At 52.7% G+C, this 17,050-nt stretch overlaps 1 protein-coding gene across 8 annotated transcripts in view; it reads left to right on the plus strand.

Annotated features, from left to right (window-relative positions):
• The window catches only part of RALGPS1 (Ral GEF with PH domain and SH3 binding motif 1), a 263,112-nt gene extending 247,517 nt beyond the window's left edge, over nt 1-15,595 (plus strand). For 3 of the 8 annotated variants that reach the window (XM_069476801.1, XM_069476804.1, XM_069476802.1), the window contains 5 exons: nt 3,511-3,594; nt 4,795-4,900; nt 5,315-5,407; nt 5,592-5,697; nt 7,435-7,681. In XM_069476801.1, coding sequence (XP_069332902.1) covers nt 3,511-3,594; nt 4,795-4,900; nt 5,315-5,407; nt 5,592-5,697; nt 7,435-7,667 — 622 coding nt within the window. In that variant the 3' untranslated portion in view covers nt 7,668-7,681. Of the gene's footprint in view, nt 1-3,510; nt 3,595-4,794; nt 4,901-5,314; nt 5,408-5,591; nt 5,698-7,434; nt 7,682-9,489; nt 9,795-11,269 lie in introns of those variants that run through there. The other 5 variants (XM_069476799.1, XM_069476805.1, XM_069476800.1 and 2 more) reach the window with 3 other exon arrangements.
• Nucleotides 15,596-17,050: the final 1,455 nt, after the last annotated feature.

A 17,050-nucleotide genomic window follows, 5' to 3' on the forward strand; every position in this document is an offset into this window, starting at 1 on the left:
GGCAAGTGACTCTACCTCTCCAAGCCTCAGATTCTATCTGTAAAGCAGGGATAGTAATAGTGCCCACCTCACAGTGTTGTATGATTAAATGAGACACAGAGTGAATTCTGCTTAGCACATTGCCTGGCACCATCGTCTCATCGCTACCACCACCATCGTCGTCGTCACTACCTTCATCACCTTCATCATCATCCCATCGTCACCTGCATCCTGTCACCACCGCCCGTCATCCTGTCCTCATCCTCCTCATCACCATCTTGCACCCACTGTGGGACTGAAGTGTTCTTCCCAGCTGCCAGTCTGCCTGCTCCCCAGACCGAAGTTCCCATGAGCTCCTGGTCAGGGCAGGCCTCAGTTGCCTGCTTTAGCCTCCTCCCTCCTCTCCACCCAAGAACCCTGAGAGGGGACAGTCCGATGGCCTTCCTGGGACACACTTTGTTCAGCCACGTGTTCTCAGAATGATGCTGGGAAAGGTGTCTGTGGTTCTGGAGGGGGAGACCCCAAGTGAGAGAAATCTCGTGGTTTCTGGGGTTCATCAGGTACCACTGCCCATTCATTTGCATTTTCTGGCCCTGAACATTTGCATAACAAATCATCTCAAATCAGGGACACTCCCAGACACTTTCAGATCATCTGGTTCCAGTGGCCGAGATCCTGGCTCCTCTACTGATGCCAGCCTGCCAGGCAGCCAGAGTTGCCCTGCCCAGCACAACCCTCTGCCAGCCCTGAGGGGCTCACATGGGAGGGGAGACTGGCCCCCACCACCCTGACTCTAGTCTCCTACAGGTTGGTCCCAGGGAAGAGTCTTATGTTGCCCCCCAGCTCCAGGGAGAGAAGGCTCTGACTTGTGCAGCCTGGAGCAGCTAAACTGGCACAGGCCCTCACCCCACACAGGAAAGTGAACCTCCATTTTTGAGCACTTGCATCTCTGTCTCAATGACAGGCCAGCAGGGTGGGACAGTGGCTTTGCCTCCTTGAGCCTCAGTTTCCTCGTCTAAAACAGGGTATGAGAGCAGTGCCCCTCACGGAGCTGGGCGGGTTCCCGTGCGAAAGCACTTAGCTGGCACATGGGGAGCAGTCGACGAGCGGCAGCTGCTAAGTGCCAGGCAGCCAAACCACCAGGAGAACACTCCACGGGGGAAGCCCCACCCCACATCCTCGGGCCTAAGAATGCCATGATCCCTTCGGTCTCAGAGACACTGACAAGGCCCAGGCAGGGTGAGCTACCAGCGGAGAGCACCAAGTAGAGGTGCCTCTGAGAGTGGAATGCCAGGGAGGCTCCCACAGTGGACCCAGTAGGGCTCCCCTATGGTAGACCCCTCCACGTCGACACCTGCCTTGACAGGCTGCGCCTCACGGTGGTGAGAAGCTGGGCTGTAGAGTCAGACGGGCCTGAGTTCAAGTCCTGGCTTCCAAGTCTCGTGCTTTGGTCAAATAGCTTCACCTCACTGAGCCTCAGTTTCCTCGTTGTGGGGAGGAGAGCGGTGCTTACTCAAGCTTCTCGGAGAGAGTGAGCACCGCAGCCTGACGCATGAGCACTCACCCCCCAGTGACTCCGTGTCCGCTGGTCAGCACCCTGCTCTCCGGCGTCCCTGCACCCCGGCCGTCCACGGCACTGCAGATCTCCTCACTCCCTCAGGAGGGGCTCGGGGACAGTCTGCCCACAAGGCTAGACTGGCTGGAAGATGCTGGTCCAAGCTGTCCTGAAACAAATGTCAGCTCTGCCAAATATCTGTTAAATACGCAGCCGTGGGCTGTCTCACGGACAGGGCGAGAAGGATGGAAGAAAGCAGCAGTGCTGGCCGCCCCGCCCCGTCTAAAGAACTGCTGGTGACTGCGGACAGCCACTGTGGGGCGACAGGGAGAAGACCACAAGAAGAAAGGTGGAGCAGAAGGAGCCGAGGATCCGGCTCTGGGCAGGGGAGGCTCCACTGCCAACTCCAAACAGGCAGAGCTCAGAGCGGGACGAGGAGATGCCCCCTGGGCAGCCGACAAAGCCACGGAGGATGTCAGCGCAGAAAAGTTCTCTGTCAGACCCTGCTCAGGAGAAATCCCTGGTTACGGCTGGGAGGAGGAGGCTGCCCCCAGCAGCCCTGCTTCAGCACAGAGCGGGGCCGTCCTGCCGGTGCACTCGTTGTGAGGTGCACGACAAGTGGCACCAGTAGCAGCGAAGCACTGAGGTCCGTGACTGAGACAGATGCGTGGTGATCTGTGTGGTGTCACGTTCACTCTCTGCATTCCAACCCTCCTTCTGAATGGAAGAGGGGAGGCGGCAACTCGCCAGCGGGCTGGGAGTTGAACATACCAGGGCCTCTCGTCTGTGCCAACAGCTCGGGTGGGGGGGTCGGCCTGTGACCATCGTGAGACCCAGTACGTTAGAGGACTTGGGGGCCGAGCACATGCTGTGGCCATCATCCTAAAGACGAGGTGCTGACAGGCAGGAGGTGTGGGGCCCACAGCACCTGTCCTAGATGATTCCCTCCAGCCCTGCACTCAGGTCCCTGGACGGGACCCAGGATGGTCATCAAGACAGCTGCTTCTTGGGTGGAGGATGGAGGGCCCTGGGCTCAATGGTGGGCTGCCGCACCTGCTGCAGTGAGTGGGACGTCCCCACGCCACCCACAGGTGCTGGTGTCCAGGGCAATGTGCAGTGACCTAGGACTGGTCGTGGAGAGCAGAGGGAGTATTTGGAAAGGAAGCCTGGACCTTGTCCAACTTTATAGAGTGGGTAAGATCCTTGTCTGGCCCGTGGGCAGGGAAAGCTATAGTTGAGGGACAGCCCATGCTGCAGGGGCGGGGAGAAGGCTGGCTCATCAAGTGGATACAGGAAGTGAGTCTTCTGGGACAGGCCAGGGGGAAGGAGGGAGAAAGGTGGTGCCTGCCCCCAAAGGGGCTGAGCTGCACATTGCCCTGGAAGGCTCACTGCTGGGAGCACAGGTGAGAGGAAAGCCGGGTGGGCGGCCCCAGGGAGGGCCTGGAGCACAGCCCCTCGGGTGCTGCAGCAGGTCACAGAGCAAGTTTGCAGGGACTGGCTAGTGGAGAGGACGTATCAAACAGGAATTCAGTGCATCCTGGTGAATGCCCCCCAGGCCTGACGTGCAAGACTGCCCACAGTTCTGTCTGCGTGCATTTTTCATGCGGACTTACCGTGGACTCTACAGGCCGTACGGTGTTTTCTATTAAACATCTCAGCCTCACGCCAGGGTAGGTGGGTGTGCCTGGATTTTAGCCATCCCACTGACACTGGAAAAACGGTGAACATCCAACAAAAGTTAATGAAACAATTACCTGGAGACTTGGGGACTTTCCTGGACAGAGGCACTAAGGGGTGTTGTGCTCACTGACCTGGCAGCTCCAGATACGCCCCGGATGTGCCTGCATCAGGACCAAGGAGGCCAGGGGGAGAGTCGGGAGGTGCTAACAGCCGCGCAGCCTGAGATGCTCTTGTCTCCTTCGGGAGCGTCTGGTCTTTCCAGGCTGTTGCTAAAATTCAACCCTTTTCCTCTGAAGCAGGGGACGTCTCTATGCCACGCTGGGGCCCAACTGGCGGGTTCCAGTTCAGAATTCTCCTAGAACCCGGAGCTGCGTCTACAGGTATTCATTTATTCATTTGTTCATTTATTCGACACTTAGCTTTAGGGTGCTTGTTGGGTGCCAAGCACTGTGCTGGAGGCTGCGGAGTGAGACAGACACAGCCTCCGCCTCCACAAGGCTGATGCCTGTCCCACAGAGGGAGCATGGAGCTGGCTTGGTCCTGAGGTCAGGGGAGGCCTCCCTGAAGAAGGGGCTGGAGGGGAGGAGTAGTCATGAGAATGCTCCCAGCCAAAGGGACAGCTCTGGGCCCTGAGGCAGGAAGAGCAGGTGAGTCCGCAGTGAAGGCCAGGCAGTGCCGTGAGGAATGAGGGGTAAGGATGGTGACCCAGACCTCAAAACCAGTGGGGAGACATGGGTGGGGTTTGCTGTGGGTGGACAGAGGGGAGGGCAGGGTGGTGGCTTGACGCCGGTGGGCGTGGACCCAGGGAGGCTGGGGCAGTGGTACAAAGGAAGGTCACGAGGGGTAGAGCAGTGGGGCGGCTGAGACGGATGGCCGGACACATTTAGACCCGGGATCAGTGCATCCTTGGGATCGATTAGGTTGTAGGGGCGTCAGTTTTCTGGCCCAAGCGGCTGGTAGGTGCTGGTGCAGTTCACCTGGGCGGAAGGAAGGCGAGGGTGGATGAGGTGAGCTCAGGAGGGAGGTCTGGGATGGCCTTGCGCTTGGATATCTTTACCTATAGATAGTGCCTGAATTCCCAAGGGAGAGGGTGAGAGGAGAGCCGGGAGGGGAAGGTGCAAAGAGTGTGGTGTGCAGGCTGCTCCCTGCCTCCGCCCCTCCCTGGGCTGTCCTCCAGCCTCTGCCAACACAAGAGAAAGGGGCCGCCAGAGCTTCAAGGGTAGAGGAAGCCCCCAGAGGCAGCCCTGGAGAGTGGCCAGGAGGGAGCGCTGCAGAGGGGTCCCTTAGGATAGGGTGCGGGTGCTGAGAAGGGCCTAGGTCATGGGGAACTTGGTCACCAAGCCTAGAGCTTTGCAACCCCCAGAATCACAAAGGGGGTGAAAAGTCTCAGCTGTGTTGGCCCTTTATGCTCTTCTGTGGCTCACCCCTCCCCTCCTGGGCCTTGCCCCAGCACTGTGGAGCCCTCTGGCCTGTGGGAATGTCACAGACTCAGCAGTGGGGCACCCGTGGACCCCAGTGAGTGAGAGGGGACCTGACCTCAGCCCCTCCAGGATGATGACTGACTGGTGGTGTCCCCGCAGCCCCACCGGCCCGTGCATCTGTACTCTGGGGAGCGCAGCAGCAGTGCCCACCATGGAAGGGCCTCTGCGAAGGAAAACCCTGCTCAAGGAAGGCCGGAAGCCCGCGGTAAGCGCAGTGCACATCTGCCCAGCGGCAGCGTGGCAGCAGTGAAGGGCCTGGGTCCAGAGACTGGCCAGTCTGAGTTCCAGCCCTGGCCGTGCCACTGAGTGGGCAAGGGCCTCAGTTTCCACATCTGTAAATTAGGACACAATGGCGCCTACTCCTGGAAGACTCAGCAAGAAAGTCACATGTGTGGTAGAGTGCCTGCACGCAGTGAGTGTGCCCTGGCAAGAGAGAGGAGGGAAGAGGTTCCCCTCCTCCGTCCTAGGTGGAGTTGGCATTGACAGGGGTTGGTGGAGAGCCAGGGAGGAGATGAGGCCTGCACTGGCATTGATGAGGGAGGCTGGGTCTGGAACCAGGCAGCCAGGGGCCCCTGCCCCACCACTCCTGGTGGCATCACTCTACCCCCCTTTCCTCCAGCTGTCCTCATGGACCAGGTACTGGGTCATACTCTCAGGATCCACCCTCCTGTACTATGGAGCCAAGTCCTTGCGGGGCACAGATAGAAAACACGTAAGTCCCACAAAAGGATTCTCATGCTGGGACTTCGTCTAGCTGGGGGGACCTCTGTGACCTGTGGAGGATGGGGGTGGGAAAGGCGGTGGGTGGGAAGGAGGCTTACCCGGCCCAAGTCGGCTCCCCTTGTGGAGTGGAGGGCTGGGCCCGGGCCTCCGGCTGTGTTGTTGCTCTCCTCCAGTATAAATCCACACCTGGCAAAAAGGTTTCCATCGTGGGCTGGATGGTGCAGCTGCCTGACGACCCCGAGCACCCAGACATCTTCCAGCTGAATAACCCTGACAAAGGTAGGCAGCAGGCAGGAGCCAGGTGCCTGAATCTGCTCTCTGCCCTGTTTCCTCTCCTGCTAAATGTGCCTTTTGAAGTTATTAGGAGCTTTTGAAGCAGCTGTTTTCCCACTGCTTTAGGTTCTGATATTCACAGGTCCCCTCCCTTGTCCACGAAAGCTGCGTAGGTCATGGCTGGTGTGTCCGTTGAGCAGTGTGTGAAGCATGTGGCTGCGGAAATGCTTTCTGTGGCCTTACCAGTGGCCACTGGGGCCTATCACCCCTGGAGCTGTAGCTCAGGCTCTTGGCATAAATGACAGTGCTGGATGAGGCAGGACCGTGTGGCTGGAAGGGTCTTGGGTCCTGGGAGATTTCAGGGATCTCTGACATGCCTGTGCCATGAGACTCTGGCAGTGTCCAGGTCCAAGGCCAACTCAGAGAAGAACTCTTTCAACTTTCAAAAGCTCCGTTACCTTCCCCAGCTGTCTCCCAGTTCCTCCTGGTTCCCTCCTGTCCCCCATGATCATGCTGGGGAGAAGATGCTGGGTGCCACCCTGTCTGGGAGCCTTGTCTTCACTGATATTCAGAAGAGACCACAGCTAGTCTAAGTAACCCATGTCACACGACAAAAACCCCAGACTGCCTGAGTCTTGGATTCCAGGGAAACTGGGAGGCTGTAAAGTCTCAGAGCATCTTCACACCTTAACAGGAATGTTCTACTGCAGGGTTCAGGTCCATTCAGATCATCTGGGGGTCCTGTTAGAATTCAGATTTGGATTCAGTAGATCTGGGGTGGAGACCAAGATTCTGCATCTCTAACTCCCAGGTGATACAGGTGCTGGTGCTGGTTAAGAGACCACACCTTGAGCGTCAGGCTCTAATGTTCTCAGCTGAGAAGCAAAGAAACAAAGGGATACAGGAGCCTCAAGCAGCCCAGGGAATGAGGACAAGGTAGATTGCTGAGTTCTCTGCTGTGTGGCTGAGTGGCACACACGTGGCAGCGTGTCTTCAGTTGGTTACCGTTTGACAGTCTGGACTGGATTAGCAGTGGTTTCTGTAGGAAGTAAAGGCCACATGTGCACAAGCTGGACTGAAAGCCCTCATGGCCATGGGCCCACAGGCCACTCATGGGCCTTAGCCCAGAGGGAATGTGAGACAAAGGATGGCCAGGCTCCGTGGATGGAATTCAGGGGGTCTTTGTTTTCGGTGACTTCTAACTCCCTCAATGATGAATATAGACATCCACTAACAAAAATGTTAGCAACACCTGTAATTTTATCTCCAAGGAAAATCACAGCTATTTCCGTATCACATATTATTGCAGATATCTCAAAATATCATTTATGTTCATCTGTTTAAAATTATAGTTCAGTATCAGACCTGCCACTAGGTCTTATTTTTAGTGGTTTTGTATAGAAGCACCTATAGAATTACACCACTCTTTTTTTTTTAGTAGTTTGATGACGGTATTTCAGTATTATTGATTTCCTTTGTATTTTATGTTATGCATTTAAAAACATTATTCTAAGAAGGGGTCCACGGGCTTCACCAGACAGCCAAAGGCACCACGGCCCAAAAAATGGTTAAGTGCCCCAGTCCAGAGGGACAGCCGGAGGGAGCGCGGGAGCTGCCTTCTCCCCTGGGGCTGACCCACCTTAATGAAGTTGCCCATGTTCATGTTTCTCCTCATGCCACAGTCATGGGCTGGGACTTTCCCACGTGACCCTCTTCTTAACCAACAGTTTCTCTACCCATCAGGCAACGTTTACAAGTTTCAGACTGGTTCCCGATTCCATGCAATACTGTGGCACAAGCATTTGGACGATGCATGTAAAAGCAACAGGCCTCAGGTAAAGTCACCTAAATCCTGCTTGTCACTGAAATATCCTCTCCCACCCTCGGGACTCCTTAGGAAACAGGGCTCCCTTCTTCCCTCAGAGCCCATAAGCTGTGCTCCCAGGGACCCTCTTTTGATCAGCACTCCCCTTTGAGACAGGGCACTCCCTTGCTCAGCTTAGAACTAACCCAGCTCCAGACTAGAACTTGGGTCTGGTTCCTGTGTCTCTCACTGCAGGAAATGCCACAGAAACAGCCACTGGGGGGCAGTTAGGTGGCAGGTGTGATGTCACCCCAGGACCAGGCTCTACTTAGATCATCCCCCCAAGAGGTGATTTCATGGGAACACTCCAAACTGACTAAAGGGCCTCCCTGCCCCACAGCCCACAGGAATAATAATAGCTAACTTGCCAAGGGCCAGCCACGTGCCAGGCAAGGCTGCTGATGAAGGGGCCTCCAGCTCCTACATGGGATTTGTACAGGTGTGCGCCCCCTCTGGGCTCCCCCACCCGCCCTCGCCAGGCAGTGTGTGAAATGCTCCACATGTGGGAATTGGCTAAATTCTCCCCGCATTCCTGTGGGGTAGATTCCTTCACTGTTTCTATTTTATACTGAGGATCCTGAGGCTAAGAAAGGGTCCCACAGTCAGTAAGAGGTGGAGCTGGGCTCTAACTCAGGCCCACCTTACTCTAGAGTCTGTACTTGTTGCCTTGAGCTCTGCTGCCTCCACGTCCCTGGGTGTCCCTGCCCTGAGCGCAAGGCACTGGAAGGGGGCTGGCGGAAGCTTCCTGCTCCCTGGGGTCAGGAGCATTGGTGCTCCCATCCCTAAGTATCTGTGTGAGTGCTCCCCAGGGATCAGCCAGAGGCAGGAACTGTCAGGGGAGGCTGGACCCGTGTCCTCAGCCTGTCTGGAGTAGACGGTGGCAGCTTCAAGGAGGAAGCATGGGTGCAGACCGCGAGGAGATGATAAGCCAGCCCATTGCAGATCTGGAGGGACCTCAGCAAAGGCAAGTCCCCACCAGGCATTTGGATCCTGGAGGACAGCGACTTCCTTGTACCAGTCACAGCACAGTCATGGACTTCTTGGTCCCTCAGGGCGGTTCTTGTAAACCAGAGGAAGGTCTCTAGTGGCATGTTCTAGGGCTCTGTGCTCAGCCGGGTCCTGTTCAGGATTTTCGTCTATAATGGAGATGAGGACATGCACAAGAAGCCGAGCGAAATGATAGGTGTTAAGAAGCTAGAAACCAGAATTAGCAGAAAGTGCCTGACAAACTAAAACAATAGGACAAGATCGGTACAAAGATAAATTTGAGGTACGATGTAGGATGAGGAGGTTCAGAATAAGTTGCAGTTGAGTCCCTTGACTCGCATGTCTGACTGCTAGGAGTTTGTCCTAGGGATGTGCTCACACATGCACTCAAAGATGTGTGTTTAAGAATGTTCACTGCAGCATTGTTCCTGAAAGAAAGAAAACTCCAGAAACTTCCGGGACCCTCTGGAGATCTGCACTGTGCAGCACTCAACATTTATTAGAAAGTCAGAGGCAGTGAGAGCACCTGAGAGGCGCAGAGGGGAAGCGCCGGAAGGATGGTCGCAGTTGTATTCCAATGCTATGCATAGGTGTCAGACGCCTGGTTCTATATGCGTGTAAAGTCTCTAAAATGATACACAAGAAACTATAATGCTGTAGTTTCTAGAACGCTTACACATATTTTGTATATTCAACAAATGTAATTGCCCGTCTCCTTGATGGGAAGACTTCGTCGGGGTGACCCAAAGGGAATGAGGTGTTGAGGCTTGAACAAGGCTGCGGCTGTGATCACATCACAAGAGGAAGCGCGCCCTGGCCCCCTCCCCTGGTCTGCTGTGTGGGTCGGGGGTTCCTCCTTAGCTCTGAGTGCCGCTCTCCAAGAGCACAGCACACTGAAGCTCACCTGCCACACACAGGTGGCCTCTTGACTCTTGACCTGCACACAGGAGGCCAGAGCAGCTCCAGGTCCAACAGAAGCTGACAGCCCTGCAGGGGGCCACCTGGATGTGGGGTGGAGAAAGAGGCAGGGCCGTAGCCTTGGCACTGTGGTGACCCCAGCAGGGAGCAGCAGTGGGAGCCCTGTACAAAAGCCATTGTCCCTCCCTAGAGAAGCAGCCAGAGGGTGGCAGCTGGTCCACAGCAGGCAGCAGGGGACTGGGTCAAACCAATCTGGCAGAAGGACTAATGGATCATATTTCATGTGTTGGCAAATGTGGTGTACCCTGGCAAGGTTTTGCAACTTTTGAGGATTTTTGTCTAATTTTCAGACCTAGTGGATGGGATTTTTTTCTGCATTTTTTTCCTTTTTATTTCTAATTTACTTTCAACCAAATATTCCCACTCTGCTATATGTAATAATAAAAAGTTGGCAGCAACCTAAACATCCACCATTAGGGGATTATGTAAATCAACCCTAGCCTGTCTATGCCATGGCATGCCAGGAGGGGCAAGGAAGGGCGCTGCAGAAACGCTTCTGCTCCCCTGGGAAGCCTCAGCGGCTAAGACTGGTTTCCATGTTGTGGAATTACATTTCTTAAAATTGTTTTTACTAACTCTGAATCCACTCAAACCTTATTTGTAACACATACATAAGATATAAACAACAGCATTGAAACCAACAGGATATACACCCACCTGCCAGCTGCCAGCAGAGCCTCCCAGGGCCTCAGAGCCTCCCGCCCTGTGGGCCTCCTCTTGCCCCTGCCTCCCTCCGCCACCCTGCCTGCAGCCGCTCTCCTGATTTGTGTGTTTGCCGTTCCTTTATAAGTTTAGAACACGTGTTTGATTCCTTCATGTATTGTCTGAGGTACTTTGTTTTTAAAAAAAACTCTTTTATAAATAGAACCATAACCATGTATTTTCTTCTGTGTCTTGCTTTTCTCCTACAACCTATTCCTAGGATTCATCTGTGTCAACACACGTAGCAGTCATTCATTTATTTGCACTGATTTTGTTTTTATCGGTTCTTCTGTTGGTCATTCCAGGAATGATTTCTGCTTTTTACGAGAGTGAACAGTGCTGCTGTGCCCATTCTTATAATGGTGCACAGAGATGTGTTTCTCCCTAATTCATCATTTTGACCAAACTGACACCAAGATGGGTTTATTTTTGATGAGGTTACTTCTAATCAAATCTCCTGAGACCCCATGGCAGTGCTAGGGGAGGAGGTCTGGGACCCGGGCTAGGACCTTGTCCTTGGGGCACAGCTATGGGAAGGTTGTGGGGTTCCTGATGTCCCCAGACTTACTCTTTCTCCTGTGCTTCCACATGCCAGTTTCTGTCATCCCCGAATGACACACCCCTCTCCTGCTGGTACCCCCTCCAGAGACATAGGCCCCCTTCCTGCAGCACTTGTCTCCCCACCCCAAGCAGAGTTTCATTTTGATCAGAGGACAATAGTTGAGAGCATGGACGCTGGGGTCTTTGCCTTGCCACTTACTCACTGTGTATTTAACCTCTCTAAGCCTCAGTTTCCTCATCTTTATATTGAGGATGATTCTAGTACCTGCCTAACGGGGTTGAAGTGAGCACTCGGGGACACAAGGCCTGTCAAGTATGCAGAGTGGTGCCTGGCTTAATGGGGGTGGCTTAACAGAGGGTGGCCTCTCCCTACCTGACCTCATTCACAGACTCACTGGGAAAGGCCTGTCCCTTCCCTTAGAGACTACCCCTTGCCCCTCTCCATGGGTTCGGAACTTTGACAAGAGGCTGAGCTTTCTCTTCTAGGTACCTGCAAACCTTATGTCATTTGAGTAAGTCTCTGCAGGACGTGGTGTGACTTCAGAGGCTTCTGAGAGCCCAGGCTGGGCCCGGTGGAGAAGAGCAGTCCTGGGCACAGGCTGTGGGCCAGGGTGCCGGGAGACTCACAGCTGGACTCAGGGGACACGGCCTGTGGCCTCACAGTCCCAGAGGGCTCCACCAGTGTGGGATCCACCTGTCAATCCCCAGCGACTCTCATGGCACTCATTCTGCAGCACCACCTCTTGGGGCGGTGTTTGGACCCCAGACTGTACACCCCGCCCTCCCTCTCTGGGCCCCCATCTGTCCACCAGCTGCTTCTGCGACTAGAAAGCATCCAGCCCATGTTGGGTTCTCCGTGCTTTCTACTGCACAAAGAGTGGACAGTGTTAACCTGCGAAAGGGGCCCGAGAGAAAGAACAGGCTGTGGAACAGGCGTTTTACACCCCAAGTGCACGGGGTTGCTCGCCCACAGGGCTGCCTCAGATTTTGTACAACCCCGAAGCATCCTCTGCGTGTGCGTGCGAGTGAGTGTGAACTCTTTGAGAAACATGCATTTTGGCACAAGACTTGCGACATCACACACTTCATTCGCTTTGAGGCCCTGCTTTAACCTTAGGTTATAGCCTTGTCCACCGAGGAAGGTGAGAGTGAGAGCCCAGATCCCTCCTGTGTTAAGGGTCCCTTGCATTCTTTTACTGTAAACAAACAATGCCTTAAATTGTGTCTTGTTTTCTGTTCCTACGGGTGCTATTCATCTGGAAGGCCTGCTCCCTGGGCCCCCGGGTCCCTTCCAGGCCTTGTTGCTGTCAGCCCTTCTGAGATAGGACCCGACTAAGCCCTGGCCTGCTTGCTTCCTCCCATCCCGTCTCCTGGCAGGGCCTGGGGCCCTTCTCTTCTCACCTGCTCCTACCACACCAGAATGGGCAGTTGTGACATTTCCTCCCAGCTCCCCTTGGAAGCAGCATCAGAGGCCGCCGTCCTCCCGGTGATCAGCTGTGCAGAAGCCACTTGGCACCAACCTCTCCCTGCGGGGCAAAGCCTTTGCTCCCATCATCTCACCCCTTTGCCTCCACTGCCAGGGGGGCACCCACTGAGGTTCCTGATCACAATGGGGAGCTGAGTGACACTGAGGCCTTAAGCTCCTCCAGTCTTGCCCCCAAATGCAGTCACCAGCAAGTTCTCCATTATCCAAGTCCAAGGGCACGATTGTTGATGACCATGTGACAAGAGAGCAAAGCCATGGGGAGCGAAGAGTCGGACCTCTGCGTTCAGTTAGGAGCTCTTCACACAAACAAGGTCCTTTATCTGTCACCTTTTGTCACATCTTAAAGTGACTTTTATTTTGCACAAGTACATTTTCATTCAAAATAATGAATTACTCTATATCACAATACCTTCTCCCCCAACCCCTCTTTAATTTGGATATCCTAATTCTGAGAAGGACACCCTTAAACAGTTTTCTGAAAGAGACTGAATTTCTGGGTTCTTGTTGCTAATGATTTCAGAGCTCACGCTAATCAGGCATCACACTACCCTGAGGGTTTCTGGGCTAGATGCTTCCAAACAGCATCTCAGCCATTAAACTGTAATAGGTCAATTTAAAAATGACCAAAGACCTACCACTGTACTTTGATCAAACAGTAGCAACTTCTCTGAAAATTTGAATGAATTGGTAAGGAAAGTAGTTGTCATAGGGTTTCATTTTGTGGTTGAGCCTTACTGTGCTCAGTAACTAATCTTCCTTTTGAACAAAGACTAGAATATTTTCATGCCAGGAGAAACTCCAAATAATAAAGTTGATGCCGTCAAACCTTGACAATAGGTGCTTTGCACACCCACCCTGGATGTGTGCACCTAATTCTACCAATGACTATTCAAATCAGCATCTAGAGGCTGATGACAACGCCAAATATGCCAAACACCAAGAACCATGCAGTGTTAACACTCTAACCTACAGTGAATCTAGTTCTACTTGCTAACCGTTAAAAAATCTTAAGTTTGGATGAAAGTGAAAGATTGGAACATCAGCTACTTATTTTCCTTGGATTTCTTCACTCTTCAAAATGTCCTCATTTTTCACACATGAAATATTATAGATGCCAGTCCAAAACCCTAGAATTTCAGGCACCACTAAATCAGATAATTTTCTGCCCATTATACATTTTTCTTATCTTTCACAAATGTTTTCTTCTGAGCCTAATTTGAAATGGCACAATCACACTTCTCTTCAAAGTGTTTAGTCTTCTCACTAATTGAGTCTGATCCCACGTCCCCTCCCAGGAACATTCTTAGCTTGGACTCTTGAAGATTCTCTTTAGACTTTGTTGGCAGAAGCCTAGTAGAACTTTAAGAGCCCTGAACACACCGGAAGAGTCCTAGTGATGGTGCTGGAAGATACTCAGCTCTCTAAGCAGGGACTTGGGGCCAAGTGTGTGAGTTAAGTGCTCACTGTCTTCCCAGTATTGGTTTGTCCCTCAAGCCACAGATGAGGTGGCCTGCACGCCTGGGACCGAGGGAGCCGGGCACAAACTGAGAGTCCACGTGTGGATTCTCACCCTGGAGGGAAGCGTATCTGTTCTCTTCTCCTTGACTGTCCATACTGCACAGATGTTTGTGAAGCCATTGAAGGTATTATGTCCTGCATGCATATGCTGTATTTTTTTTTAAATGCAAACACATCATGGAACCCCGGATAAATTTGTAGAAAGCTGTCTACAAACTTGAAGTAGGTGGCTGGTAACATTATGATGTTCCAAAAGCAACTCTCTCACGTCTTCCTGGGAATAAGTTTTGCCCCTCTCAGTTGAACATGATTTATAACTCAAGGTCAGTCAAGTGCATTCTGGCAACTGAAATACTTCATGGAGGACTGATTTGGTGGAGAACAGTAGAAAGAGTGATCTGAGCACGCCCAGTGAGAGAGTGCGGCTCCTTCCCTGCCCTGACTAGAAGTCATTCAGCACCCTGTCAGACTGTGAAACCTGAGGAAGTCGATGCTTTAAGGGATTCTGTTTGGGAAAGAACCCACTTTCTCTTGCCAAATGAATTTGTAAAGCATTTTTTTCTTACCAAGATGGCCAGTATTTCTTTCATCATCTTACCCCCACCTCCCAAGAGATGTATCTTTTAGGATGCCCTTTTACAGATGGAAACGGTCCGTGAAAATGGGAAGACATTTGCAAGGAACATCTGCTGTATTCTTTGGGCGGGGCCCAGAGTTCTTCACCCACATTGCTGACGCTTGTAACCACCAGGAGAACATTGCCAAAAACACAGCCTTCTTTTTTGTGACCCCATAAATAACTTAAATCAGCTGTACATCATATTGACATGTCGAGTGATTTCATATTTACAGAAGAAAAAACTACAAGAGACTTTTTGAAATAACAGATTCTCTGCATAAAGCCACCCATTCACTCATTTATTCATTGACATCGCTAGCAAGTGCTTCCAATGTGCCAGGCTCAACCTGGGTCATAAATGGCTGAGAACAAAACAGATTCCATCTCTGCCCTCATGGAGCTGACCACAAATGAACAAATAATCCCCAGTGTGCACATCTTGGGCAAGATCCCGCCTCTCTCCTAGCCCTGAGTACAAATCCTGTGCATGGATTCCTCCAGAAGTGTTTCAGAAGTCTCGACGGACTGAATAGCCTCTTGATCTGCAAGTTCAGTTGCAGTGAGGACTAGCTGGAGTTGCTGTTCTAGAGGCTGGTTGGCTGCGTATGCTGAGGACTCCGAAGGTGGAGAGTTGGGTCAGAACGTTCACAGTGAAAACACAATATGAGTGAGAGCTGCCTTTTCTTGGGTGTTGAGAACTTGCACCATGGACTTTAGACCACCTTGCAGCCCTGTGCTGCACAGGCTTGTGTACCCCACGGGCAGCCTCGAAACTCCTGCTTACAGCAGCAACACAATAGATCATCTGTTTGTTTTATAACCATTCATCTCTTTATCCATTTCTGAATGACTGTGACCATTCAGTAATGAAATAATAGTAATTAATTTATTAGTATGGTATAAACTTTAATAAATCTCGTGCCAAAATGCATGGTTTTCCACTTAGCTTTCAAAATGTTGCATAGAGAATAGTTTTCAATTTCTTATGTATTCTTCAAAGTAAGTTGAAAATCAGTTTCTACATTTTAATTCGTTTGTTGTTAAATCTGTTGCACTCTCCTGGGCTGTCTTTTTTTCCAGCAGACCCCTGCATGCAGTTGTGTAAGGACTTTCTCTAATTCTTGTGAATTGTCTCACCCGCAATAACCACTGAACATCAGCCCTTTGTGGGATTCTTTAGATTTTTGGTGAAGTATTTTGTTACCTCAGTCTTGTATCAAGTTGCTGTATTTTTCAGCTTGTTACATTGATAATAATTGTTTCACTAATTAAACACTTTAATGTACAAACATCTTTGTTTACTTTGAAATTAAATGTGTTTTCCAATGAATATTGCTCAGTTTATTAAAGTCACATACGTTCATTTAGCAAACAGTTGCTGCAACAGACAGACATGGAGGAAGCATGGGCGCCCAGAGCTCAGCTAGGAGGTAATTAGAACGTAAGTAACACGGGGAGCGGTGCCCTCAGGAAGGCAGAGACACTGCAGTGGGTGCTCAGGGCAGGGAGGCGCAGGGGCATTTGGAGATTGGGTTCAGAGACCGCAGAACACATGGGGGAAAGGGGGAGGCAGGGAGACAGAAAAGAGAAGAAGCAGGATGAGGCTGAGGGGAAAGCAGGCAACCCCATCTCACTGCATAAAGGATTTGCAGGAGCAATGGAATCTAAGTCTGAAAAGGTATGTTGGGAGGACTTCATGTTAGGCAAAAAACCTGAAACCCACTCTCGCTTGCTTGGAGAAAAAGGACTATCTTACAAGGGTTGTCTCAGGGAAACCTGCGAGGAGCGCGCTGGAAGGAGAAACGCAAAGCTCTCTCATCTTTCTCTCCCTGAGGCTCCCAGTCCCCTCTCCGGGCAGCACCTTCTTTCTCTCTCCAAACTGGCTCCCTGCTCGAATGTGCGGCAGCGAAGGAGTACAGGCCTTCCTGAGAAAGCACTGGCAGTCACTGAGGGAGTGTGCGCCAGGGGTTACGTGATCAAGTGGATCGTGGGATCCCCTGGCCCTGACTGCCTCAGTTGTCCAGCCAGTGCTTTCCAGAGCGGCAGCGGCCGGTTCTCCACGCACAGGCTCCCACAGCACACTCCTCGGGCTCTGCTCCACCGTCCCAGTTCCAGGCCAGCATGGCCTGCCTCCCCAGCTGCGACAAAGCCCCGCTCACCTCCTGATTTAGATGGCTCTGTGGCCCCTAGCTTTACCCGGAGGGGGTCGCTGCCCTCAGCCACAGTGCAGTCAGCGTTCAAGGTCTCTGAGAACACATCTGACTTGGGGAGGAAGTGAGGTTGGTGAGGGTAGTGGTTGTCACACAGGTGGAAAGTGACAAGACTTGAACCCACAACTGGTAGCCTGCAAAGCTCCAGTCTCTCAGCCTCACTGCGTCTGGTGCCATAAACGGCCACCAGGAGAGAGCAGTACGTCCCCTGACGGTGAGATCCCCGAGCCAACACAGACTTCACCAGAAAAGACTGTTCAGCCCGGAGGCTGCATCCCACCCGCACGTGGGCCTGCGGGCGGGTGGAGTGGGCGGGGCTACCGGGCGTGGGCGGGGCAGCTAGCGGGCTGGGCGGGGCTGGGGCGGGGCCCTGTCGGGGCAGGAGTGAGGGCGGGTGAAGCGAGCGGGTGTGGGCACAGACTGGGGGCTTTGGA

The sequence above is a fragment of the Eulemur rufifrons genome, chromosome 7 (assembly GCF_041146395.1).
Source record: "Eulemur rufifrons isolate Redbay chromosome 7, OSU_ERuf_1, whole genome shotgun sequence".
NCBI lineage: Eukaryota > Metazoa > Chordata > Mammalia > Primates > Lemuridae > Eulemur > Eulemur rufifrons.